Source organism: Carcharhinus amblyrhynchos, chromosome 24 (assembly GCF_965287045.1).
Source record: "Carcharhinus amblyrhynchos chromosome 24, sCarAmb.v2.hapA, whole genome shotgun sequence".
NCBI lineage: Eukaryota > Metazoa > Chordata > Chondrichthyes > Carcharhiniformes > Carcharhinidae > Carcharhinus > Carcharhinus amblyrhynchos.
The window spans coordinates 6,367,851-6,394,024 of NC_137347.1; the positions used below are offsets into that span (position 1 = coordinate 6,367,851).

General features: G+C 47.5%; 1 protein-coding gene across 2 annotated transcripts in view; it reads left to right on the forward strand.

Annotated features, from left to right (window-relative positions):
- The first annotated feature begins 344 nt into the window (after positions 1 to 344).
- Positions 345 to 26,174, forward strand: part of LOC145357908 (ensconsin-like) — a 237,341-nt gene continuing 211,511 nt past the window's right edge. The window contains exon 1 of one of the 2 annotated variants that reach the window (XM_080211476.1): positions 345 to 667. In XM_080211476.1, the coding sequence (XP_080067602.1) occupies positions 514 to 667 (154 nt within the window). In that variant the 5' untranslated portion in view covers positions 345 to 513. The remainder of the gene's footprint in view (positions 668 to 26,174) is intronic. The other variant, XM_080211477.1, reaches the window with a different exon arrangement.

Genomic DNA, 26,174 nt, shown 5'->3' on the forward strand with positions numbered 1-26,174 from the left:
TGCTGGGTGCAGGCTGGCAGGGAGGTGGGTGCTGGGTGCAGGCTGGCAGTGAGGTGGGTGCTGGGTGCAGGCTGGCAGGGAGGTGGGTGCTGGGTGCAGGCTGGCAGTGAGGTGGGTGCTGGGTGCAGGCTGGCAGGGAGGTGAGAGCTGGGTGCTGGGTGCAGGCTGGCAGGGAGGTGGGTGCTGGGTGCAGGCTGGCAGGGAGGTGGGTGCTGGGTGCAGGCTGGCAGGGAGGTGGGTGCTGGGTGCAGGCTGGCAGTGAGGTGAAGGCTGGGACAGAGTGCTGGCAGACGGGCTGAACAGGCTGAATGTTTAAAGAGCAGCGCTGACGTTTGTGTTGCACACAGACTGGGGAAGGATCTGCTCCCTCCCTGTCTCATTGTCCGCGCTGATTCCTCCCAACTCTTTATCTGTTTGTTTGTTTTTCTCTCTCTGTGTTTCTACAATGAATTCTCGGCTCCCTCCTCGCTGAAGCTGGGCTGAGGTTGGATCGGATGCTTTGACTCCGCTGACATGCAGCAGCTGGGGACGGGAGCAGGCAGGCAGGGGAAGAGGCTGAAAAGGGCATCGGTTCGGCATTGCCTATCCACCCCCAGCCTGCGGGGCCTTTTCACCATCAGTGAGGAAGAGGAAAGGTGCAGAGATGCAGCACTCCGGAGGCTGAGTGGTGAGTACTCTTCCCCCAATTGCTTCGGATACAAATATAAATGTCATGTTCTTCCAGTTCCACTGTCTCAAGTTGGCAATATCTCTGTTCCTTTTGGCGTGAGGCCAGGTTTGTTTATTAGGAAGCTTTCTTTTTGATAAGATCTCCCATCTAAGAGTTTGTACGTTGATGGTGCAATTGCTGTGAGTTGAGAGATGCCACAATAACTCCTGCCCTCAGCTGACCAGTGGAGTTCAGCTTGTTGAAGTTTGATATCTGGTGTAATTGGATTAAAAGCGTAAAAATCTGTTTGGTCTATCCAGTGTCAAGATGTGTGGGTTGGTATGGGATTTATTGGTATGGGATCTGCTGGTTAGTTCCCCCTGTCTCTGGCTCAGAACATCACAAAGGAACATAAGAAGCAGGAGTGGGCACATTGGCACAGTGGTTGGCATTGCTGCCTCACAGCACCAGGGACCCAGGTTCCATTCCAGCCTATGATAATTGTCCGTGCAGAGTTTGCATGTTCTTCCCATGTCTGTGTGGGTTTCCTCCGGGTGCTCTGGTTTCCTCCCACAGTCCATAGATGTACAGGTTAGGTGGATTGGTCATGCTCAATGTGTGGGGTTATGAGGGTAGAACAGGCAAGAGGGCCTGGGTAAGATTCTCTATCAGAGAGTCAGTGAAATCTCAAGGGGCTGAATGGCCCCCTTCTGCACTGCAGGGATTCTATGACTTTATGATCCAGCCCTTTCCACCCTGCTCGCCATTTGGTACAATCATGGCTGAACCTTGACCTCAACTCCATCTTCCTGCCCTCATATCCTATGATTCCCTGAGAGACCGAAACTTTATCCAAGCCTTAAATATATTCAACATTGGGGGATTCCCTCTCGGGCTGACAGTTCCAAAGATTCATAACCCTCTGAGTGAAGATATTTCTCCTCCTCTCAGTCCTTATCCTGACACTGTGTCCCCCAAACCCCACTCCGTGTTCTATTCCCCAGCCAGGGGAAACAGTCTCTCAATGTCGAGCCCCTTCAGAATTTTGTATATACCAATGAAGATCACCTCCCCTTCTTCTAAGCTCCTGAGAATATAAATCCAATGTACTCAACCTCTCATCGTAGCACAACTTGCTCACTCTGGAGGCCAATCCAGTGAACCCTCCTTAAATATAAAGACACACACACAGTGTTCCAGGTGCAGTCTCATCAAAGCCAGAGGTTTAACTTCCCCATCAGAGGCTTGAGCATTGAATCCCCCAGCGGGGTACTGAGGGAGTGCTGCGCATTGTCACACGCTATCACTGGGGCAGGTTGTTGGAGCCAGAGAAACAGCCCCTGAGTAAGAGTCAGTGCCTGCAAACCAGGAGAGGAAAAAAATAGTTCTTCTGCTACACATGACCTGAGTGTAAAGCTGTCAGTTTTAATACTCCATCTGGTACCTTTTTTTTCAAAATAAAAGCTTAAATTTATTTATTAGCGTCATAAGTAGGCTTACATTAACACTGCAGTGAAGAAAAATCCCCTAGTTGCTACACTCCAGCACCTGTTTGGGGACACTGAGGGCGAATTTAGCATGGCCAATGCACCTAACCAGCGCATCTTTCAGATTGTGTGAGGAAATCAGAGCACCCAGAGGAAACCTATGCAGATACAGGGAGAAGGTGCAAACTCCGCACAGTGATCCAAGCTGGGAATTAAACCCAGGTCCCAGGCGCTGTGAGGAGCAGTGTTGACCACTGTGCCACTGCGGAAGGCTGGATGGGTGTACTGGTTGGATACTGGGTGAGTGTATACAGTGGGTACTGGGTGGGTGAACACAATAGGTACTGGGTGAGTGTACACAGAGGGTACTGGATGGTGTACACTGTGGGCACTGAGTGGGTTTATACAGTGGGCACTGAGTGGGTTTATACAGTGGGTACTGGGTGGGTGCACACAGTGGGTACTGGGTGGGTGCACACAGTGGGTACTGAGTGGGTTTATACAGTGGGCGCTGGGTGGGTGTGCGCAGTGGGCACTAGGTGGGTGGGCGCTGGGTGGGTGTGCGCAGTGGGCGCTGGGTGGGTGTGCGCAGTGGGCACTTGGTGTGCTCTGTAATGAGTAGTCACAAGATAGAAAAACACATAATAATTTTAGCAAACGGCAGTTTAAAATGTGACACTAGGAACATGTTTTTGAATCTATCTCAAAATTCCTTCTTCATCATAGCAGCTTGAAATGCAAACACTCCAACTGGTAAACGCTGTGACGTTCCTTAACTACAGCTTGTGCACAGTGTGTGTGGGAGAAATAATTGGCGCATAATATATCAAGTGACAGCTCTCTCTAACAGGCACTGGAATTGTGCAAGGTGTTTTATTTTTGCCAGTTCACCCACCTCACTCTTCCTTTCCTTCTCACATGGTCTGTGGTTTCCTACCAAATTAGAAGTATTTTCTGAGTTCACTTTTTGATGAGGCAACTCCCAATTCTGACCATTTCGGAACACACGAAAGCCAGTCGAGAAAAGAGTCTGCCCATCCATCCATTCTAAGAGGATTTGATCAGGTTTCCATTTGTGGCGGAGGCTCATAAATATAAGATAGTTACTAACAAATCCCATTGGGAATTCAGGGAAAACATCTCTCCCAGAGAGTGGGGAGAATATGGAACTCATTATCAAACTGAGACCTGACTCCAGGCTGGCCGCTAACTCATGCCTCACATGCAATGAGATTCTTGAATCACTCTGTCAGGAAGATAGCAGATTGCGAATGGGGGAAGAAATCTATGTCAGCTGATTTCTTGCTGTCTTCTGCATTGATTCTGTTCTTGAATTATCTTCCCCAAGCAATCAAGGGTGATACCATGGGGGTATCTGTACCCTTCATTGGGCATCAACTCAATACCTGGAGACTGCTGTGGTCTGGGACTGGCTGCAGGAGGGACTGAACCCAGCTCTCCTGACACAGGGGATTATACTGAGCCAGTGGACGTCCTGTCCATATGTGAGAACCTCACTGGCTACTGGTCCAATATTTAAAAAACATATTAATTCCCGGCTCGGGACACTGTCTGTGTGGAGTTTGCACATTCTCCTCGTGTCTGCGTGGGTTTCCTCCGGGTACTCTGGTTTCCTCCCACAGTCCAAAGATGTGCGGGTTAGAATCATAGAATCATAAAACCCTACAGTGCAGAAATAGGCCCATCGAGTCGCACCGACCGCAATCCCACCCAGACCCTATCCCCATATCCCTACACATTTACCTGCTAATCCCTCTAACCTACTCGTCCCAGGACACTAAGGGGAAATTTTTTAGCTTGGTCCACCAACCTAACCTGCACAGCTTTGAACTGTGGGAGGAAACCGGAGCACCAGGACGAGACCCACGCAGACACGAGGAGAATGTGTGCAAACTCCACACAGACAGTGACCTGAGCTGGGAATTGAACCCAGGCCCCTGGAGCTGTGAAGCAGCAGTGCTAACCACTGTGCTACCGTGCCGCCCACATGGCCATGCTAAGAACTTGCCCCTTGGTGTCCTGGGATGTGTAGGTTCGAGGGATTAGTGGGTATAATATGTAGGGATATGGGGGTAGGGCCTGGGTGGGATTGTGTTTGGTGCAGACTCAATGGGCCAAAGGGCCTCTTTCTGCACTGTAGGGTTTCTATGATTCAAGTCTCCACTGGCTGGGGCTGGCCCGTGTGGAATCTGAACTATTTTCTTTCTGACTCAGAGACAGCTGCCACCGAACCAAAGATTTGCTGCATGAGCAAAGAGTTCCAAAAAACAACAGGGAACACCTCAGCCGAACTCAATCCCACTCACACCCAGTGTGTGCCCACCTGCACTTTCCCACAGGTCACGAATCGGAACGGGATGTGGCACCAAAAGAGAAAATGCTGGGAAATCTCAGCAGGTCTGGTAGCATCTGTAAGGAGAGGAAAGCTTTGACAAAGGCTCATCTTGACTTGAGCTCTTTTCTCTCCTTACAGACGCTGCCAGACCTGCTGAGATTTTCCAGCATTCTTTTCTTTCAGTTTCAGATTCCAGCATCTGCAGTAATTTGCTTTTATCGAATGGGATCCTGATTGATCCTTGTCCCCTTCCTAGCTCCGTGACACTAAGAGTTTATGCGGTGTTTCAGTGACTGAGATTAACTAACACCACACAGGCTGGGAAGAAACCTTCCTAAGATTGTACAGGTCATCACTGAATCATGCTTTAACTCAGAAGCACTGGGGAGAGAGTCTGTCTTAGTCAGCTACTTAACTCATAAATCCCGCTGTATTATTGCCATAGATTGCCAGGTAATCTTTCTGGCACTTCCAACAATTAACCAGCTAACCAGAGGTGCAGGATGCACTAACATGCGATGGAAGGTGGGACAAGCTCCTTTCACAAGGAAAGCGAAGGTGAGGGGTGAACTGTGAGAGGGCTTTAAGATTCTGAGAGGATTTGACCAGGTTTCCACTTGTGGCAGAGGGTCATAAATATAAGATAGTTACTAACAAATCCCATTGGGAATTCAGGGAAAACATCTATCCCAGAGAGTGGGGAGAATATGGAACTCACTATCAAATGGAGTATAGAATCGTAAAATCCCTGCATTGCAGAAGCAGCTTATCGAGCCTGCACTGACTCCCCTCCGACAGAGCATCTCATCCAGACCCTACTCCTGTAGTCCAACGGACTTACCCTACTAATCCCCCTCACCGACGCATTTAAGGACTTGAAGGGCCAATTTAGCATGGACATCCCATCTAATCTACACATCTCTGGAGCGTGCAGGAACTCGGAGCACCCCGAAGAAACCCACGCAGACATGGGAAGAATACGCAGACATGGGAAGAATGCGCAAACTCCACACAGACAGTCACCCAAGGCCAAAATTGAACCCGGGTCCCTGGCACTGTGAGGCAGCGGTGCTAAGCACTATGCCACCATGCCAACCCAGTCGTTGAGGTAGGTGACCAGTATGAGAGCAGGGGAGGGGGTATTGGAACCAGCGACTCTTCTCTCTACCTGTCTCTCTCTTTCTCTCCGTCTCTCTTTGTCTCCATTTTTGGCTGCATCCCAGAGACACAGGATTTTACTTTGCTGATATAACTTTTTGTTTTCATTGTTAATTATTTGTGTGTGTTCATTTTGTTTAATGAACGAGTAATGTACCCACTATGAATTTACAAATGAATGATAAAATTAGAATTGAAATTGAATTGAAATATAAGGAGAAGCGAGTGATGGAAAAATAGATGGGATGAGATGAACTCGAGTGGATGAAAGCTCAGGTGAAGCATGGACCATGTTAGACTGAATGGCTTGTTACAATGCAACAAATTCTAGGTAAAGCAAAATGATTAACATAGAGAATTGAACAGGGGAAAACTGAATCAGCAAACACTCTTTAACTTTAAGCAGACACATGTGGCATTGACTTTCTGAGTAATGTGATGGGCGGTCATATTTACATGCTGACAGACACTCAGCATACATTACATAGCAGCATTGTATTCATAAAACTATTTATATCCTGCATTGAGAATGGAGGAGAGATGTTCCTTGTAATTGCACTTTGTATTATGAACAGAACCCAGGGATTAATTGTGGAATTATACACTGGGCTGTGACTTGACACTCACACCATCTTCAACATGCTGGAGTGCCACATCTACCCATTCATTTTAAACTCATTTGATATTTTCCAATTGTGTCTGTCACCTGTTTTGCAGTGTTTTCACTATTCTGGCTTGTAGCCCTTACTGGGGTTGGCACGGGGGCAGAGTGGTTAGCACAGCTACTTCACAGCACCAAGGACTTGAGTTCCATCCTGGCCTTGGGTCACTGTCTGTGTGGAGTCTGCATGTTCTCCCCGTATCTGCATGGGACAGTGGATTAGGTGGATCGGCCATGGTAATTGTGTGGGGTTATGGGGATAGAGGTGGGCCTTGGGTAAGATGCTCATTTGGAGAGTCAGTGATGACGGCATGGCCAAATGGCCTCCTTCTGCACAGTAGTGATTCTGTACATTCCGTGAATACGCCAGCATGCTCGACTCAAAATACCGAACTTGTGATTCTGGCCAAATTATTGTCCCCATTCACAATCTGTCACCTGCTCAATCCCACCGCCTGGGATACTGACCATTGACAACCTGGCACCCAGCATGCCTTGCTGGCCAGCTGCCTTGGCCAGACTCTCTCTCCCAGTGTAGTTGGCCCTTCCACCAGCAGCTCCCTCCTCTATTCACCGGTCATTCAGCCAAAGCGAGAGAAGAGATGTAATGAAGAGAAAGAGAAAGTAGAATGGAGGATGAAATAGGAAGCCAGCGAGCGGTGCAAGATCAGAAGAGAGTTAGAATCGAAGATGAGAGAAATAATTACATAAAGGCTAAAGAGATTATAAATAAAGATTCCATTAGCTTATTAATAGCTGTGCCACAGGCATTACACTAAAGTATGCTAAAAGCTTTGAGATTCCTCGTTGTGCTTACTTTTTGTGACACTATTTATTTGTCATGCCATTTCTGTGTGTTTATTTAATGCCATAAGGTATCTGTATTTGTAATATTGATGCCTTATTGATCCATTCACCTGGCCATAGTTCCTCCTGCCTTATTATTCTCCCTACCTTCTGGGCCTGTGGGATGCACCCAGTGCCTCTGCACCCAGACACCCACCTTACTGTCTGGGTCGCTCCCTCTGTGAGCACATGTCACTGGCTCAGGATCCTCTTCCCCTGACCATCGACCTGCGGTCGCAGCTCCAATTGGTCCCTTCCTACGGTGGGATAGCTGGCACCGACTGCCCCTGCTGGTCTGCGGCCCAGGCCCGATCACTCCACCCGAGTAACAATCTGTCGCACCCCATACCACCATCAAACAAGAAGATTCAATTGACTAAGAAAGTGTTGCATTTATATAGCACCTTTCACAACCTTGGATTATTCTTTATAGTCAATGAAATATTCTTGAATCACTCAGGAATGTGACAGCTATCTTACAATCAGCAAGGCCCCCCCCCCCCCCCCACACACACACACACACACACACACACAGATAATCTGTCGTTTTATTTCCTGATGTCTGTTGAAAGATAAATAATCCTCCTGGTGAGGATATTGGGAATAAGTCTGCTGCAGGAAGGGGATGTGGCTTCTTTCCTGCCCAGTTGAGAGGGCACATGGGGCCTCAGTTCACCGCCCCCCCCCCCTTCAGACAAACGAGGGCATCTCTAATAACGCTGCAGCGCTCGTCACTGCAATGTTAGGTTAGCCTAGATTACACGCAGCAGTCTCTGGGACAGGGCTCACCTGATTCAGAACCGAGAGTTTGACCAACTGAGTCACAACTGGTGGATGAGAGGAAAAGAGAGAGAGAGCAGACGGAAGCAGGATCTCTGACAGAGAGATGGAAACACCAACTTGAAGGCAGCGGAGAAGTAAAAGAAATGCTGTTTGGATTCAGTGCAAAGTGTGCGGTTATGTGTAAATAGTAACAAACCAGCAGGCATTTGAAGAGCAGAGACAAATTCCTCTCAGGGTTTGACACTGTGAACCCGTGGGAACATTGACAATCATTGTTGGTTTGCCGATCGTTCTAAAAACACAAACTCAAACACTACGCCCTTATTATATTTAGTTGGTTATTCATGTGACGTATAACATACAGAACACCAAGTACCTTTTTTTTATACAGCACAGTGTGTGAGATTTAGATGGGGGTGAGATTCCTTTGTTTTAATGTGTGCGGTAATCTATAATAATGCTCAGTTCTTGACTGTTGAGCGTTTTGGTCAGTCAGCTCAAGGAGTGCGTCTGTTGGGTGGGCAGGTTTATTTGGCTGCCAGGCCTGACACATACAAGGGCCTGTGCAGGATGCAGAGGACAGGAGTGTGTGGCACACTGATGACGGGTGGTGTGGGTGACAACAGTGGGGTGGGTGTTTAATGGAGGGTAAGGTGGAAGTTAAAGAGAACCCAACTGATTTGGCCGGAGAGATTATTTCTGTGAGGGATGGGATTGATGAGAGGGATGTTGAACATATAACATCCTGTGGCGATTTAAAAGGAAGGATGCTGAATGTTTCCCCTTTGTGGGAGAGACCAGAATTGGGGAACACAGTTTGAGATGGAGGTGAGGTGAATATGTTTCTCTCGTGGGTCTGAGGAACTCTGTTCTCCGGAGAGTGGTGGAGGCAGGATCTTTGAATATTTGTGAGGATGGAGTAGATAGATTCTGGGCTAACAAGGGAATCCAAGGGTATTTGGGATAGGCAAGATAGTGGCATGGAGACCAAACTAGACTGGCCATGATTTTATTGAATGGTAGAACAAATTTGAGGGGCCAAATGGCCTCCTCCTGTTTCTCAATTGTTTGTTCATAAAGCAACAGTGGGACGGGCATGGCCGGGATGACATGGGAAGGATGAATGTCATGCAGTTAGGATGGCATGGTCTGGAGGGGATAGCATGAGTGGGGGGGCATGGGAGAATAGCATGGGGGACATGAGGGGGGGCATGGGAGGAGGGCATAGGCAAGGAGACATAAGAGGGGGCATGGGATGAAAGGCATGGAGGGGGCATGGGAGGAGGGCATGGGGATATGAAGGGGGCATGGGAGGAGGGCATAGGCAAGGAGACATAAGAGGGGGCATGGGAGGAGAGGCAATGAGAGGGCATGGGAGGAGAGACAGGGAGGGGGCTTGGGAGGAGAGGCAATGAGAGGGCATGGGAGGAGAGACAGGGAGGGGGCACGGGAAGGACACATTGGAGGGGTGGATGAGATGATGAAATTGATTGCAACAAAATGACAGGGGCATTTATTTTGTACAACTTAATTATCCAAAATTATTCTTTGTGGTAAGAATGGAAATGTTTTGAAGGTAAAAAGTTTGGAAAGCTCTCAGGTGAAATAAGAGAGAACATCAGTGTTGATTCTGCACGTAAAGAAGATTATGACAGCTTCTACCCATCATAGTTACTACACTGTCTAACTGAGCTTAAACCAAAGAGGCGACAGTTATACTGTTGCTAGGAATCTTGAATGTAAGTTAGGAAACTGATTTTTGATGGTAGATGTTGACGTGACAGTCAGAAATGTCTTTATTCCTCGAGTAAAGTTGAGTCCAGCAGGTCTTGTGGTGCAGTGGGGCAGCATCTCTGCCTCAGAGCCACATACTCTGGGTTGCAGATCCACATGTGCGATCTTCTTGGAGATCTTCTCCACTTGGAGCCGGCAGTTTGCCGTGTCGATGGTAGTCATGATGTGGAGATGCCAGCGTTGGTTGCCAGGTGCCAACGCCAGCATCTCCACATCATTGCAGTTCCACCTCAGGAGCGGGAGGCTAGGGAAGATGCATTTATAACATAGCTTAGTTATCAACTTGTAAATCCTTGCAATATGCCTTCAGCAGGAAGCAATAGCAATCCATGCAGTATCCTGCCAAACCTAACAATGGACCAACACAGAAGTTCACAGTTGGCCCACTAAGGGCACAGTAGCTGAAGAGAGAGAATGTTGAGCCAATCAGTTGTTAAGCTGCCTTTTTAACTCGAGAGAAAATTAGATTTTCATATTCCAGAATTATAAACCAGCCACAAAGCCAGACTCTCGGCAACCTTTGTATTCATATTCCTGCTTTTACACATTGACTGTTTTATGCAGTCTTTCCCAAAGTGAGATGTTTTGGTTCTGTTAAAGTCTTTGGTGAAAGAATAACTCGACATCTATATTAAAAAAAAATGCTGTTTCTCACTGTGATTGTTTAATGCCACCTGTCAGTTTGATATTTTGGTATTTTAGTGAGCATTTACCCTTCTGGGAAATATACTTTATACTCAAAGTATCTGAGAGAACATTACGGACATTTCAAAATGGCCATCACATTAAGCACAGTTACATCAAGGCTTTCAATATACATCGTGTTCCACTCTGCACTGCTTCAAAGAAACATTACTGACATTTCAAAATGGTCATTACAGCTGGTGTAATGGTATTTAACTTGTCCACATTGATCAAGTTACACTCTGAGCTACTTCAATACACTTTGAATTGTGTCATATTCACTGTACACATTCAAAGCAAGTTGTACAGCCTGAGAATGTTCTATACTATTCTGGCTGAAAGGTCTAATAGCGACCATCTCCCATTGTGTCTCTGCGCTTTAGTGTGACCCTCAGCACATAGTCCTCCACTTCCAAATGTGCCAGCCAGTAACACTCAGTCAGGGACAACTCCTTGCACTGGAAAATCAGTCATTTTCGGGGCAGACCTAAGAGCATCTTTGACCGAGATGATGATCCTCCAGTAACAGCTGATGTTTGTCTCGGTGTGTCCCCGGGAACAGCCCGTAGGGCACAGAGTCCCCGTCCCCGGGAACAGCCCGTAGGGCACAGAGTCCCCGTCCCCGGGAACGGCCCGTAGGGCACAGAGTCCCCGTCCCCGGGAACAGCCCCTAGAGCACAACCTGTGTCATGGCGCTGCCCAGGATGAATCTCGACAAATATCATTGCATCTCACTTCAGACCATTTTTGTAAAGGCACATTCCACAAGGAGGTGGACAGCAGCCTCTTCCCCACCACAGGCAACGTGCGGAAGAGGTGAGACTCCGGGCGTGTAGGTAGTATTTGATGGGTAGGGAGCTTCTCACCATCAGCCACACTAGGTGCTTGTTTGTCCGTTCTGGAGATGAGGCAATCTGCCAGATGTCAGGGGTAAGGTTCTCACTCAGAGGGTGGTGAGTGAGTGGAATTGGCTGCCGTTGGTGGTGGTAGAGGCGAACTCGTTGGGGTCTTTTAAGAGACTTCTGGATGAGTACATGGGATTTAATGAGAGTTTTAGATAGGACTGGTAGGTATGGATATGATTGGTGCAACTTGTGGGCCGAAGGGCCTGTTTGTGCTGTAGTGTTCTATATTCTATGAGTCTGACATTCTGCCCAGGGAACCATCCGATAGGATCCACCATCTCCTTTTCACACAGGGCTCGAGGACATTACGCTCGGACCACTGCCTGCTGGCCTTCCTTTTTGCATAATATTTTCATATTATGGGACAGATGATACATCACAAACCAACTACTTTGAGCGTTCCGTGGCAATGTGGTGAGTCTCGGGGCAGGTAGAATCTCAGGACACAGTGACACTTGGTGTTTGCGTACCGAGAATGTACGCAGAGCTTGATGCAGCCACACACAAGATGGCCATTAAGATTAGGGCGAACTTGGTCTCATCTTTACCCCCTTTATCTAGTAGTTTGTACATCACGTCCGTGTGAATGCAGTCCATTTTCAACCTCCAAGGGAAGGGGAAAACGACTCGGTTGATTCCCACGGTGCAGGAATGGGCCTGACCTGCACCATGTACAGCCGCACTCAGAGTGCCTCATACCTGGTGACCAGGTTTTTACCTTCAATAGAGAGGAAGCATCACTCCCACGTGTCCAGTTTTTGGTTCATTTTACCGACTCTGTCCCTCCAGTTTCTAATGAATGCCCTGGTCTCTCCCCATACCCTCAGGCCGTCTGATCTGAATTCCAAAGCCCAGGACTACGTGCTGAGGGACGCACTAAAGTGCAGACACACAATGGGGGAAGGTCGATGTTAGGACCTTACAGCCATAATGAAGGTGAATAGTATAGGAGCTGCTCGTACTGTACGGCTCCCATGGTGAAGGGGACAAGCGATCAGTCAGCCCAGTTCCCAAAGAACATGGCCTCGCTCTTGCCGCGATTTACCTTGGCTCCTGAGGCCAGGTCAAATGGGTTGTAGATGTTGATCAGCCTGTGGGCTGACAGCGGGTCCAAACGGAAAGTGGTGACATTGTCCATGTACAGAGGGTCCTGAGTGCCTCCACTGCCTGGGATCATCATTCCTCTAATGTCCGAATCCTTCCTGCCGGACTCGGCAAACACAGCACACGACAGAACAGGAGAGAGTGGCCCTGCCTGACTCAGGTCTAATTAGAATGCTTTCCGATTCACACGCACTGAGTGAAACCGTGTGCACAGCAGTCGGATCCAATTGTGGATTCCCCCCGCCCCAAACTCCATTCTGGGGAGCACTGCCATCATGTAGGTGTGCGGTATTCTGCCAAAGGCCTTCTCCTGGTCCAGGCTGAAGATGTGAAGATGTGGAGATGCCGGTGTTGGACTGGGGTAAACACACTAAGAAGTCTCACAACACCAGGTTAAAGTCCAACAGGTTTGTTTGGTGGTAAAGGCTGACGACGCAGGCGTCCACACCCCCTGACCCCCACATAGGCAATCGTGTTCCTGAGTAGAGCACAGCTATCAAGAGATCTTCCTGCCGGAACAAGCCATCTCCCTGACAGAAGGACAGAGGAAGGCGGTTCCCCAGTGTGACTGGGACAGCAGGGAGTGATGTATGGTGTGCTGCACATCAGTCAGATCCAGGGAAATGAGCAGCAACAAGCAGGAGGCTCAAGAGGAAACACCAACTCAACAGCTTCTGAAAGCAGTGTGGGTTTATCAGACTGTGACAGAACTTCCCGACGCCTCCCTCTTATCGACTATTTACAATAGGAATTAACATTTTTATGAGTGTCGTTTATTCGGAAGAACATCACATTTGCTAAACATTCTTGCTAAACTTCCAGGATGGAGATTAACAACAGAACAGAGGTATGATGTAAGCGTTGACTACCAACCCAGATGAGCTAATTGCTTCTCATTTACAGTCTTTGAAGGAAGTAAAATCTAAACCTTGTCTATTAATATTTTAACGACCATTCTAGTCCCTTTTATTAACCTATTTCAATGCACCTTCCTTTAAAACACAATTCTGAAATGAACAGGGTAAAATAATCAATAAACTGAAACATCTGTGTCTCTGGGTTGATTTATATTTAACAAAAGGACAGCAGGAGGTGCCATGATCATGGACACTGGTTAATGGTGTTTGTGACACAAGATGAAACACGTGATGATATTGTGCAAACGCACACCTCCATAAGGCATGTGGGCAGTCATGGTCTGCTTAGAACTGGCAGAGGGTAAGGTTCCCTCAAACATGACCTCTGACATCTTGATGTGAATAGTTAGCACGTGGTGCAATGATACGTGTCTGACTTTGTAACTGTGCAGGGGAGGGGCACATGGGGGCAGCAAGGTGGCACAGCGGGTAGGGCTGCTGCCTCACAACGCCAGGGACCCGGGTTCAATTCCGGCCTCAAGTCACTGTCTGTGTGGGGTATGTATGTCCTCCCCACGTCTGCATGGGTTTCCTCCGGATGCTCCTGTTTCTCCCCCACAGTCCAAAGATGTGTGGGTTGGATTGATTGGCCATGCTGAATTGCCCCTTGGAGGGACTAGCAAGGTAAATACTTGGGTGGGATTGTTGTTGGTGCAGTCTCAATGGGCCGAATGGCCTCCTTCTGCACTGTAAGGATTCTATAATTCTAACTGAACTTAGAGCTGAAAGGTTGAGATTCACTCCAACTCCCCTCTCACCCAGCCATCCTCCCCAATCATTGTGTTGTACCTCAGAAGGCAGTGAGAACACCAGAGTTCCTTGTAGGTACAGTGAGTAGAACAGTGTCTCACTGACAGTGGGTTAGAAAGAAAAAAGAATGTTATCACTCATCTATCAGAGGGCTGGAAGCAACTCCAGATGTGAAATGTATTGTATAGAAGGCTTATGAGGAGATCTTGTAGTGCACAGGTATTGTCCTGCTTCTGAGTCAGAAGCTCTGGGTTTAAGTCCCACTCCAGGACCTCACAGAACATAAGAACATAAGAACATAAGAAATAGGAGCAGGAGTAGGCCATCTAGCCCTTCGAGCCTGCCCCGCCATTCAATAAGATCATGGCTGATCTGTCGCTGCTCAGTTCCACTTTCCCGCTTTCTCCCCATAACCCTTAATCCCCTCTCTTATCAAAAACCCATCAACCCGCGTCTTAAAAATATTTAGCAAGGCAGCCTCCACCACTTCAACGGGCAGAGAATTCCAGAGATTCACCACCCTTTGAGTGAAGAAGTTCCTCCTCAACTCCGTTCTAAACCGCCCCCCTTTTATCTTGAGGCTGTGCCCCCTAGTCCTACTGTCTTTTTTGAGCGGGAAGAGTCTCTCCACCTCTATCCTATCCATCCCATTCATCATCTTATACGTCTCAATGAGATCTCCCCTCATTCTTCTAAACTCTAACGAGTACAAGCCCAGTTTATTCAGCCTCTCCTCATAGCTCAACCCCCTCAACTCCGGTATCAGCCTAGTAAACCTCCTCTGCACTCCCTCCCAGGCCAAAATATCTTTGCGCAGGTGCGGCGCCCAAAACTGCACACAGTACTCCAGCTGCGGCCTCACCAATGCCCTATACAGCCAAGGAAGGTGTGTTCATAATGTGGCCAAATAGGTTGAGTACCAAAGCAACACATGCCAATGGCAGCTGGTAAAAGTGAGAGTGGTTCCTGGTCAGCCATGTGCAGGAAAGAAAACTGGAGCCTCCACTATTACCACCTCCAGCTCCAGGCTCCAACATACATGTAAAAGTGCATGTTGCCACAGCAATCTAGGTGACTTGCATCTGGCTGGATGGTCAGACCGGATCAGAGTGATTCCAACAATACATGTTGCAACAGCGACTACACTTCATCAGTATTCATTGGCACTTTGAGATGTCCAGTGGTCCTGAATAGTGCTATATAAATGTAAGCCTTTATTTTTTTCCTTTCCTTTATCCCATTGACTGCAGCAAACCTGCCTCAGCCTGGGTGCCTGTCCTGACTCGGTGCTATCCTCTTAAACACGTGCAGAGTCACTTTTGGACTGCTGGATGGTCTATCTTTGGGAGTCATGATGTGGAGATGCCGGCATTGGACTGGGGTAAAGACAATAAGAAGCCTCACAACATCAGGTTAAAGTTGTTGGACTCTAACCCGGTGTTGTGAGACTTCTTACTGTGGTCTATCTTCACCACCGTTGTCTTGCTGCTTCCTCCACTGCCTGGGAACCTTCTTGGGTCTTGAAGTGAGAAAGGGGTAGGGAAAAGGTGGCGATGAGGTGCGAATGGGCATCAGGAAATGCTTGCCTACGTCATCTGCAGTTTGTGCAGTGCTGTGTGCAGCATCGGTCACCTATTTAAGGGAAAATGCATTGGAAGCAGTTCAGAGAAGCTTTACCAGACTAATACCTGGAATCAATGGATTGTTTTCCGAGGAAAAGCTGGACAAGCTGTGCTTGTATCCACTGGAGTTTAGAAGAGTAAGAGGGAACTCGATTGAAATACGTAAGACCCTGAGGTGACTTGGCAGCGTGATGTGGAGAGGATGTTTTCTCAAACTAGAACCAGGGGTCACTGTTTAACAATAAGGGGGTCAGCCATTTTAAGACAGATGAGGAATAACATTTCCCTCAGGCATTGTGAGTCTTTGGAATTCTGTTCCTCAAAAGGTGATGGAGGCAGAGTCAGATAGATCCTTGATAAATAACGAGGTGAAAGGTAATAGGCGGTAGGAGCAGGAATGTGGAGAAGCCATGATCTCATAGGATGACAGAGCAAGTTCGGGGGGGCCGAGTGGCCTTCTCCTGCTCCTAATATTTTTCTTCTATTCATTCATGGGATGTGGGTGTCACTGACTGGGCCAGCATTTATTACCCATCCCTAAATGCCCTCCAACTGAGTGCATGTCAGAGGGTGTTTAAAGGGTCAACCACATTGCTGTGGATTTGGAGTCACATGTAGGCCAGACCAGGTAAGGAAGGCAGATTCCTTTAAAGAAAGTTAGTGAATGAGGTGGGTCTTTACGACAATGGCTTCATGGTGATCGTTTTAATTCCAGATTCACATTTCATTATCTTGGAATTTGAACCGGGGTTCCCAGAGCATTACCCCAGCCAGCATCACCTCCTTCATGAGGGTTTGAAGATGCAGTCACCCCCCCCGCCCCCCAAGCTCCTCCAGTTAGCTGCTACTGCCGCCTTGTCCTACAAGGGAGAGGGTCAATGTGTGCGCCGTGCAGTGCGTTTGAGTAATGTGACTGTCCTGATTGAATAGCTGGCAGTGTGTACAAACCGTGAGATGTAGGTGTGAGATGATAGGCGGCACTGTGGCACAGTGGTTAGCACTGCTGCCTCACAGCACCAGGGACCCAGGTTCGATTCCGGCCTCGGGCTCCTGATTATGTGGAGTCTGCACTTTCTCCCCATGTCTCTGTAGGTTTCCTCCGGGTGCTCCGGTTTCCTCCCACAGCCCAGAGATATACAAGTTAGGTGCATTGGCCATGCTAAATTGACCCATAGTGTTCTGGAATGTGTAGATTAGAGGGATTAACAGGGTAAATATATAGGGTTACAGGGTTCGGGCCTGGGTGGGATTGTTGTTGGTGATGGGCTGAATGGCTTCCTTCTGCTCTGTAGGGTTTCTGTGGACTTGTGACAGTGCCAATTGTGAGGGTGGGGAAAAGCATATGAATTTAGTTGTGAGCCCTGATTGGTACAGTGAGTGGTTGCGGGTGAGGGGAGCAATGTGTGTGAGACTATTGAGAGGGTATAGAATTTGCACGTGCATTAACTAACCTTAACTACTTGGGTGAGGTCATTAACCTTCTTGTGGCACTGCATCCAAGCCTTGGCGACCACAGTCCTGGCATTGGCCTTCATGGCTACCTGATGCCAGGAAAGGTTCAATATAAGCGTTGGCCTTTTATTTCTCAGTTGGTTAATCAATCCTGTGACCCTTGGATAATAGACCTACCACTGAAATATATTCAAGCCATGAATCCTCCTGTCTTTATACCATAGAATCCCTACAGAAAGAGGCCATTCGGCCCATCGAGTCTGCACCGATCCTCCGAAAGAGCAACCTACCCAGGCCCTATCCCTGTAACCCTTTGCATTTACCATGGCTAATCCACCTAGCCCGCACATCATTGGAGTGTGGGAGGAAACTGGAGCACCCGGAGGAAACCCACGCAGAAATGGGGAGAATGTGCAAACACTAGTCAGTCACCCGAGGCTGGAATTGAACCCAGGTCCCTGGCACTGTGAAGCAGCAGTGCTAATCACTGTGCCAGCATGCTGCCCTCACATGGCTAATTAAAGTAGCATTTTATGAGACAAGGGATAATTTCAACTTAGTCAATGTTTATTTGTACAACACAGGTGAATGGATGATGTGCGAATGGGGAGATTCAGGATATCTACCCTTCTTTGCAATTCCTCAACCAAGACCTCCACTGCGGCATCGCAAAACCAGGGTATCCGCACCCAATTTAACCATTCTGCCCTCTTTCTGAGGTCAGATTCAACTCCAGAATGACTCCCAGCACCTTTACCAATCGCAATGTAGCTTCCCTTTCAGAGGTGTGAGCTAGCTTTAAATAATACAAATTAATGATACTGGACCTCCTGCACTGCAGGTAGCCAATGGACAGTGCGGAGAGTGCAGATTGCTTGTAAATAAAAACCAGTATATTGAGCAAGAGACTCCCAAGTTGAAATGCTGCCTGGTCTACACCTGAATGGGTTAATCTCATATCATAATAACCTCGCCTGTCTTCGGAGGCTACCCAACTTAACCCTCACTGTACTTTCAAACTCTGGGTCAATATCGTTCCAGATAATATTCAGTCAGTGAGTAGCACCATTATTTATTTCCGTAACCGAGAGAAATGAACTGTTCTCACTCTGAAAATTGCACATTGTCCATTCACTGAAGTTATATAAATAAACCAGTTATTTCACTGAAATTATCTCCTGTTTTACAGAATGCTAATGAACCTTGTATAAAGAGAAGAGGATTCATGACTAAGAATCTGAGGTTTCAGTCCTAGATCTTGAATCCACGGGTCAGAGAACTGTTTATTAAGCTAATGGAGGAAGAAAGAAAGACTAAAGTTCACCCTCTCCCAGTGGGCCTGTTTCCCAGGGCTTTGGGGGGCATATACCACCTTTTGCCCACTCCTGAGCTCATCCCCATAACACGGGTGGTGGGTGGGTGCCAAAATCGGTGGCCCATCTGCCAGATTTGAATGAACTAATAAGGGTTGATTAGACATCTTCTCAATACAATAGTAGTCACTCCAGCTAGAAACTGTTTGATGTGGCAGGCGGACGGGAAGTCTGATTTCGCACCAAGAATGGAAAGGAGGGGGAGGGGCTCACTCTTTGGGAGCTTTCCCTTGCCATTCGCAGGAGGAGGCCATTTGCTCCTTCGAGTCTGCTCCGCCATTCATTATGATCATGGCTGATTGTCCAACTCAACAGCCTAATCCTGTTTTCTCCCCATAAACCTTTGATCCCATTCGCCCCAAGTGCGAAATCCAGCCGCCTCTTGAATACAGTCAATGTTTTGGTATTGTTGTGTTGGGACGTTGCAAAGTGCTTTGTCCCACAGCAACAATGTGATAACGGCCAGATGAGCTGCTGGATTTACTGATGGTGATAGAGGGATGGCTATTGGCAAGGATGCTGGGCAGAATTGCCAAGAGTTTCTTTAGAATGAAGTCACCAGGTCCACCCGAGAGTGAAGGTGGGGCTCCAGGATAACAACTTGCAAAAAAAACAGCACCTCCAGCAATGCAGCACCCCCTCAGTACTGCACTGGAGTGTGTCAGCTGAGCATCTCAGAGTGGCCCCCGGCTGGGCCTTGGCTGAATAAAAGGCAGAGTCTGGATGTTAGAAGACACAGGATCTGTGGGGAGTGAGCATTAACCAAGGAACAGAGTAACTAACACAAAAACTGGAAATCATTGTACAAACCCCAAAAATACAACAGGAGACGGTATTTAAAACAGCCTAAAGTTCCTGCAGTAATTCTTCTTTCAAGAAAGAAATTTGATAATCAAATAATTAAAAACTTTAAAATGGCAGGTGATTGACTGGTTTTTCTTGGGTTTCATTAACTTTAAGAGGATGAACCACATATTTAAATTCATAAAGATGGATGGAAAGGCTTAAAGGCCTGAGATTAGCTGAGCTTTGAGCTCCTTAATAACATTTGAGAAGATTCAATTTTCATTTCATCTCCTCTCTGTGAACGCTGACTTTCTAGAACGATAGAACCACTTGCGGAGCGCAGAGGAGCAACAACAGTCAGTGTGGCCCTCAGGGAATGTTTTCGAAGCTGTAAGCAGTGATATACCTGATCGATCTGTTAGAGACATAACTGACGTTTCCACGGAAGGAAATACTGATGAATCACCCGTGTCAGAAGAGATACCAGTTATTGCCAATCCTGTTAATGGCGATCATGTGGAAGGAGAGCAGAACTATGCCGTTCTACAAGAAACAAATAAACCCCCCCCAAAAGATTTATAATTGTCCAGCTCACGCACATCAAGCTTTTTTGGTATTTAGGACTGAATGACTTAATGTCACGACACAGAGGTTAATCCCCTTTACCTCGCAGCGTAATCTGCTACAATTATTTGGGAAGGCGTTAGCTGTTCTTAATTAACGTTTAGAGGTTCATTAATATCGAGGCCTGACACTCACTTTAAGTGAATAAGTAATAAGGTATTTTACTTAAATAACCAGGAACTTTAACTAAACGAGTAACACATTAAATAAAGTACAGTTTGACTGAAATGCTGATCGAGTAATGCAAGGAACATTCATTACCAAAAGAGTAATAACAGAATTTTAGTCACTTTCAAAGAAATTATACAACCAGATCTGATAGCATTCAGAAGTTTTGAAGTTCTTCAGTTGTCCGCTGTCTGTAAGCCCTGTTTGATTTTGTACTTTTCGCTGATTAGAGGGTGAGTTATCCTACGACCTGTCTGAAGCTGGCAGAGTTAAGAACAAACTGCTGCAGTCCCTCTAGCTGCCCTTAACTGCTGCAGCTAGACTTCTGGTTGAACTCCTGGCTCAACCCTTGGTGGAACTGAAGTGAAGGCAGTTGAGTTCCTTTTTATAATCCCAACGATCTATTAACATTCCGATACTCGGATTGTCCTGAGATTGATAACAACAGCAAATTTAAATCTGATAGGTTCCCTTTAGCTGAGTGTTTTCTTTAAACTCATAGGCTAACAAAACGCAAAAACCTGCAGAGCCGGTTACCAAGGCAACCATGTTGTTTGGTCTCTGAAGCAAATGTTGCAACTTAGACCCTGTGTGTACTCTGCACTATAAACATCTCAGCCTTGAACAAAACCCAGCTTTTAAAGGAATTGACACAATCAGTTTTTAAACGCTGTTGTTTCCACTCTAGTATTTTACATTCTTTACATCTTTATAAACTCAACTTCACAACATTAGTTATTGAAGATGATATAAAGGAGTTTGAGGGGGAAGGATGTGGTGACTTGGGGGTGCTTGTCCCCTCAAGCACAACACAGCAGAAGAAGGTTACCTGGTTTGAGGGACTAACTGAAGATGAGGGGGTTAATCACCCCAGAGGGTGGAGTCCTCTCTGAGGAAGAACACTTGTGGAGACAAGGCCTCTGTACAGCTTCTCTGATCAATCATTACCTTTTGTATTTCCAATAAGGTCTGTAAATATGCAAGTACAGTGAGTGACTTATCAATGTTGGAAATTACTGCAGTCACAGTGAGTGACATTTATCTTCTTCCTGGAGCTGTAGAAACACCTATTGATCTGGACTCTGCTTGTGGGGCCTTCCCCTTTCTCCTTCTCAAATAACCAGCCCCCTCCCTGGAGAAGAACGAAGGCTGAAAACAGTGTCCCACTCTGAACCAGGCAAAACCAATAGCTCTCATTAACATAACCACAAACAGTATTTGCTTCTCGCTGCCTGACTTGAGGATGTGAGAGAATGTTTCTGACTATAGAATACTGCCTGAGGGCTTGTTCCCTGCACAGTGTTGTATGGCCTTGATTTCTTTCCAGCTCTCCAGCACGCTAATTCACCGTGACCATTCCTATGTTGTGCTAAAATAATGTTTTATGTAAATTCATCCGTAAATGGGTCAAAGGTTAACCCTGGACCACACAAACTAGCTGATGTCATCGCTGCCTCGCCTTATTAGTCTGTTGTGTGGGGCGATTGAGCCGAGAGATTCTCGACAAGTCGAGGGAGAGAATCTTTCGCTTTGTGTTTCTCTATCAAAGCTTTACAATGTCTTTCACTGAGCCACTGACAGGATTTCCCTCGTTAGCCAGGCTCAGTAATGTTGTACAGAGATCGCGGTCAGGCTTTCCAGCAAGGAGAGAGATTGTAAGCTGGGTCCACTCAATAAGCGAGTTGTGCACGCGTTTCTCAGTTTGTGTGTGTGTCACATACTCCACTTATCAACGTTTGGAGATTAATATGTTCCCCTCTGTCTCCCTTAGACTGGAAGGGAACCTACTGAAACAGGCCATTCAGCCCACTAGTCTATGACATGACGGAGGTGGCCCTGCAGAGTTTAGGAATGAGCAAATAGGACCTCAGAGGTGAAGTTGCCCTAGTGCCAGAGACTGAGGGGGAGAGCTGACTGGTGATGGTTAAACTTGAGGATCACCTCACCTCAGGCGAGGGGCAAGGTTGAGAAGGTGGGACCTTCAGGGATAACCTCAGCCGGTGTGCGAATTGAACCCATGCTGTCAGCATCAGCTCTGCCTCCCGAACCAGCCATCCAGCCAACGGAGCTGGCTGACGGCCCACCTCAAAAGTAGGTAGCTCCAGTCACTCTCGTACCCCTGAGTGTAGAAATAGGAGGATAAAGCAGATGAGTGCTTGGCTGACTGTGCAGTGGGGGAAGGATTTTGGGACATTGGGATCAGGTCTGGGGCAGGAGGGAGCTGTGCAGGTCAGGCTGGTGGCACCTAATCAGAGCCAGGTCCAATTTCCTCATGAGGTGATTAGTTTGTGCTTTTGGGGAGGGTTTAAAATAACCCAGCAGGGATTGGGGACTGGGTGGTAATACTGGAGAGGGATACCAAGGCTCATGGCAGGGTAGGGGTGAAGGGCAGAGAAAGGAGGTTTTACAGGACAAAGAACAAGGAATTGTTGTTTTTTTATGAGTCCCGAGTCCAGAATCAAATTCCAATGGTGCTTTCCTCCACAAAGGTCAGCAGGTTGAAGACTCATGCTGGATAATTGACCACTCAAAATAACTTTCACAAAGAGAAAGCCAGACCGGGATGAATTAGTCTTGTAGGTGATGGGATAGGGGTTCCAGTAGAAACCGTGTAGATGGGGAAAGTCATTCAACCCAGGTCACAGACCCCTTTCCTGTCGAGAATCTCTCAGCTCAATCGCTGCACACAATAGACTAAGAAGGCAAGGCAGCGATGACATCAGCTAGTTTGGGTGGTCCAAGGTTAACCTTTGACCTATTGATGGAAGAATTTACATAAAACGTTATTTTAGCACAACATAGGAATGGTCACGCTGAATTAGAGTGCTAGGAAGCGGGAAAGAAATCAAGGCCATAATCAAGGCTGGGTGCAAGATGGCAACTGAGAAGTTGAAAGAAGGTGGCAAGGTCTTATGTCCGAGCAGACTCGGAGACTCTGGTGGGAAGGCTTATTAAATGTAGATGGCCTTCGTAACATGTCTCTCTAGCCCATTGAGATGACAGAGTGCAAATTTATTTGATAACATTAAATTAATTCCTAATGTTCGAAGACCACAGTCAGATATAGTGAGGGGGAATTCTCCGGAATCGCTCGCTCCAATCACAATGGTCTGGAGAATCAAGAGTCGGCAGAAAAGTGGATTTGTACTGGTCGACAAACTTTCTTTGACTCTCCCAGAATACACACTAGCTCCAATCGGGTTCCTGCCCAAAACAGGCTTTCATACAGGATCCCGAGGCCTGAGGAGGAACCAACTCCTCAGCAATGAGAGGCAGCTTCCCTGCTACACCATGCAGGAATGACTTGACCCCTTCCACTTACACCCCCTTCCCCCTCATAGCCCCAGACAGACTCCCTTCCCCCTCAGATCCTCCACTCAGCCTCCATTCAGGCTATGTGCCTTGGCAGTGCCAACAACACACTGCCACCTAGTCCCCTGGCACTAAGACCCTGGCCTGGCACCTTGGGTCAAGGCGGTAGATCCTGTGGCCATTTGACCTCTGCCACTACAAGGCTGCAGAGGAAGGGTCCCTCAAGGGTCCTCACCAAAGTCTGGTATAACTCAGCAAGTCTTCCCTCCCCGTGCTCCAACTCCCATTACAATAAAGGTGCCATTTTTCCTTTGAATTATTTGCTGTACCTGCATGTTTACTTTCTGGGATTCAAATGCCACTGAATCCCAAAAAGATTTACTAACCTCTCAATTTTACAAAAATATTTTGCTTTCCATTCTTCCTGTCAAGGTGGATAATTCCCTGTTTCTCCACATGGTCCTTCATCCTTATCCAACCTCCATCCCTTTGAAATCTCTTGACATCTCCCTCAGGGGTGACAGCACGGTGGCACAGTGGTTAGCACTGCTGCCTCACAGCACCAGGAACCTGGGTTCAGTTCTGGCTTCGGGTCACTGTCTGTGTGGCCTTTGCACATTCTCCCCGTGTCCACGTGGGTTTCCTCCGGGTGCTTCAGTTCCTTCCCACAGTCCAGAGATGTGCGGGTTAGGTTGATTGGCCATTGTAAATTGCTCCTTAGTGTCAGGGTACTAGCAGGTTAAATATGTGGGATACAGGGATAGGGCCTGGGTGGGATTGTGGTCAGTTGCAGACTCGATAGGCTGAGAGGCCTCCGTCTACACTGTAGGGATGTTGTGACAGCTCCTGGTGCTATGGTTGAGGTTTCAGAGCTGCTGGCACAGCACGGAAAAACCTGCCGCTATCTTTAATTACTGGTGGGCCCACTGGTTATGAGAGGCGCCCGTTTCAATATTTTTCAGCCTGTGCCACTGCCAGCAAGTGTGGGCTGGGCTCCCGCTTTGTATCCCGACATCTGTGGCCCCCAAGTCTGCAAGGAAATCCTACACATTCACCCTGTTTCTCTCTCTGCAAATGCAGACTTGCGGAGTTTTCCTTCATGTCCTGTTTATTCCCCCTCACTGTTTAATCAATCCTCAATCCCTGCTGATATATACTCACTAATCCCATAGAGTCTAATCTTGTGTAACAGCCTCTGGTGCAGTTATCAAATGCCTTCTGAAGCTGGAGGCAAATTGAAAATTTCAGAACTGGAATTGATAGAAATCCTTAAGGATTATGCAGCGAAGACGGGGAAATGGAATTAAGAGACAGGTCTGCCCTAATGTAATTGAATGCCTAGCCAGGCACATAGTACGGAATAGGTTACCCCGACCCAAGATTCCCATTCAATTTTAGGACCACAGAATCTTAGACTCTTAGCAGTGTAGAGGATCAGAAGGACCTTGGGGTCCGGGTCCATAGGACTCTTAAATTGGCCTCGCAGATAGAGGATGTGGTCAAGAAGGCGTTCAGTGTACTGGCCTTCATTAATTGAGGGATTGAGTTTAGGAGTTGGGAGATAATGCTGCAGCTGTATAAGACCCTAGTCAGACCCCACTTGGAGTACTGTGCGCAATTCTGGTCGCCTCATTACAGGAAGGATGTGGAAGCTATTGAAAGGGTGCAGAGGAGATTTACAAGGATGTTGCCTGGAGTGTACAAGATGTTGCGAGGTATAGATCAGGTGGATTCTCAGAGGCTTTTTCCCAGGGCTGGAATGGTCACTACGAGAGGACACAGGTTTAAGGTGCTGGGGAGTTGGTACAGAGGAGATGTCAGGGGTACATTTTTCACTCAGAGGGTGGTGGGTGAGTGGAATCGGCTGCCGTCGGTGGTGGTGGAGGCAAATTTGATAGGGTCTTTCAAGAGACTTCTGGATGAGTACGTGGGATTTAATAGAATTGAGGGTTATAGGTAAGCCTAGTAGGTATGGATATCATCAGCGCAACTTGTGGGCCGAAGGGCCTGTTTGTGCTGTCATTTTTCTATGTTCTAGAATCCTTACAGTGCAGAAGGAGGCCATTCAGCCCATCGATTCTGCACTGACTCTCCAAAACAGCATTTTATCCAGGCCCACCCTACCACCCTTCCCCGTAACCCCACACATATACCGTGGCTAATCCACCGAACTCACAAATCTTTGGACTGTGGGGGGAATCTGGAGCACCTGGAGGAAACCCACCCAGACACGGGGGAAAAGTGCAACCTCCACACAGTCAGTGACCCAAGGCGCTATGAGGCAGCAGTACTGACCATAAGACATAGGAGCAGAATTAGGCCACTTGGCCCATCGAGTTTCCTCCACCATTCAATCATGGCTGATATTTTTCTCATCCCCATTCTCCTGCCTTTTCCCCATAACCCTTGATCCCCTTATTAACCAAGAAACTACCTCTGTCTTATAGATACTCAATGACCCGGTCTCCACAGCCCTCTACTATGCAGATGGCTGTTCCAGTCTTCAACTGTAGGCGAAGGAAAAACACAACTGCCTTTTGGTGATACGTTTTCCCAAGAAGTTGTACCAATGAGATGAATGCTTCCTGCAAAATTCCTGAGCGAGGATATGCCCAGCCTTTGCCAGCTGTGCCCTATGCCACAGCCCATATAATGGCTAGATTTATTTGTCCCATCCTTCAAGTGATACAGCTTTTATTAAAATTCCTTTATGGATGTGGTTGTTGCTGGCTAGCCCAGCATT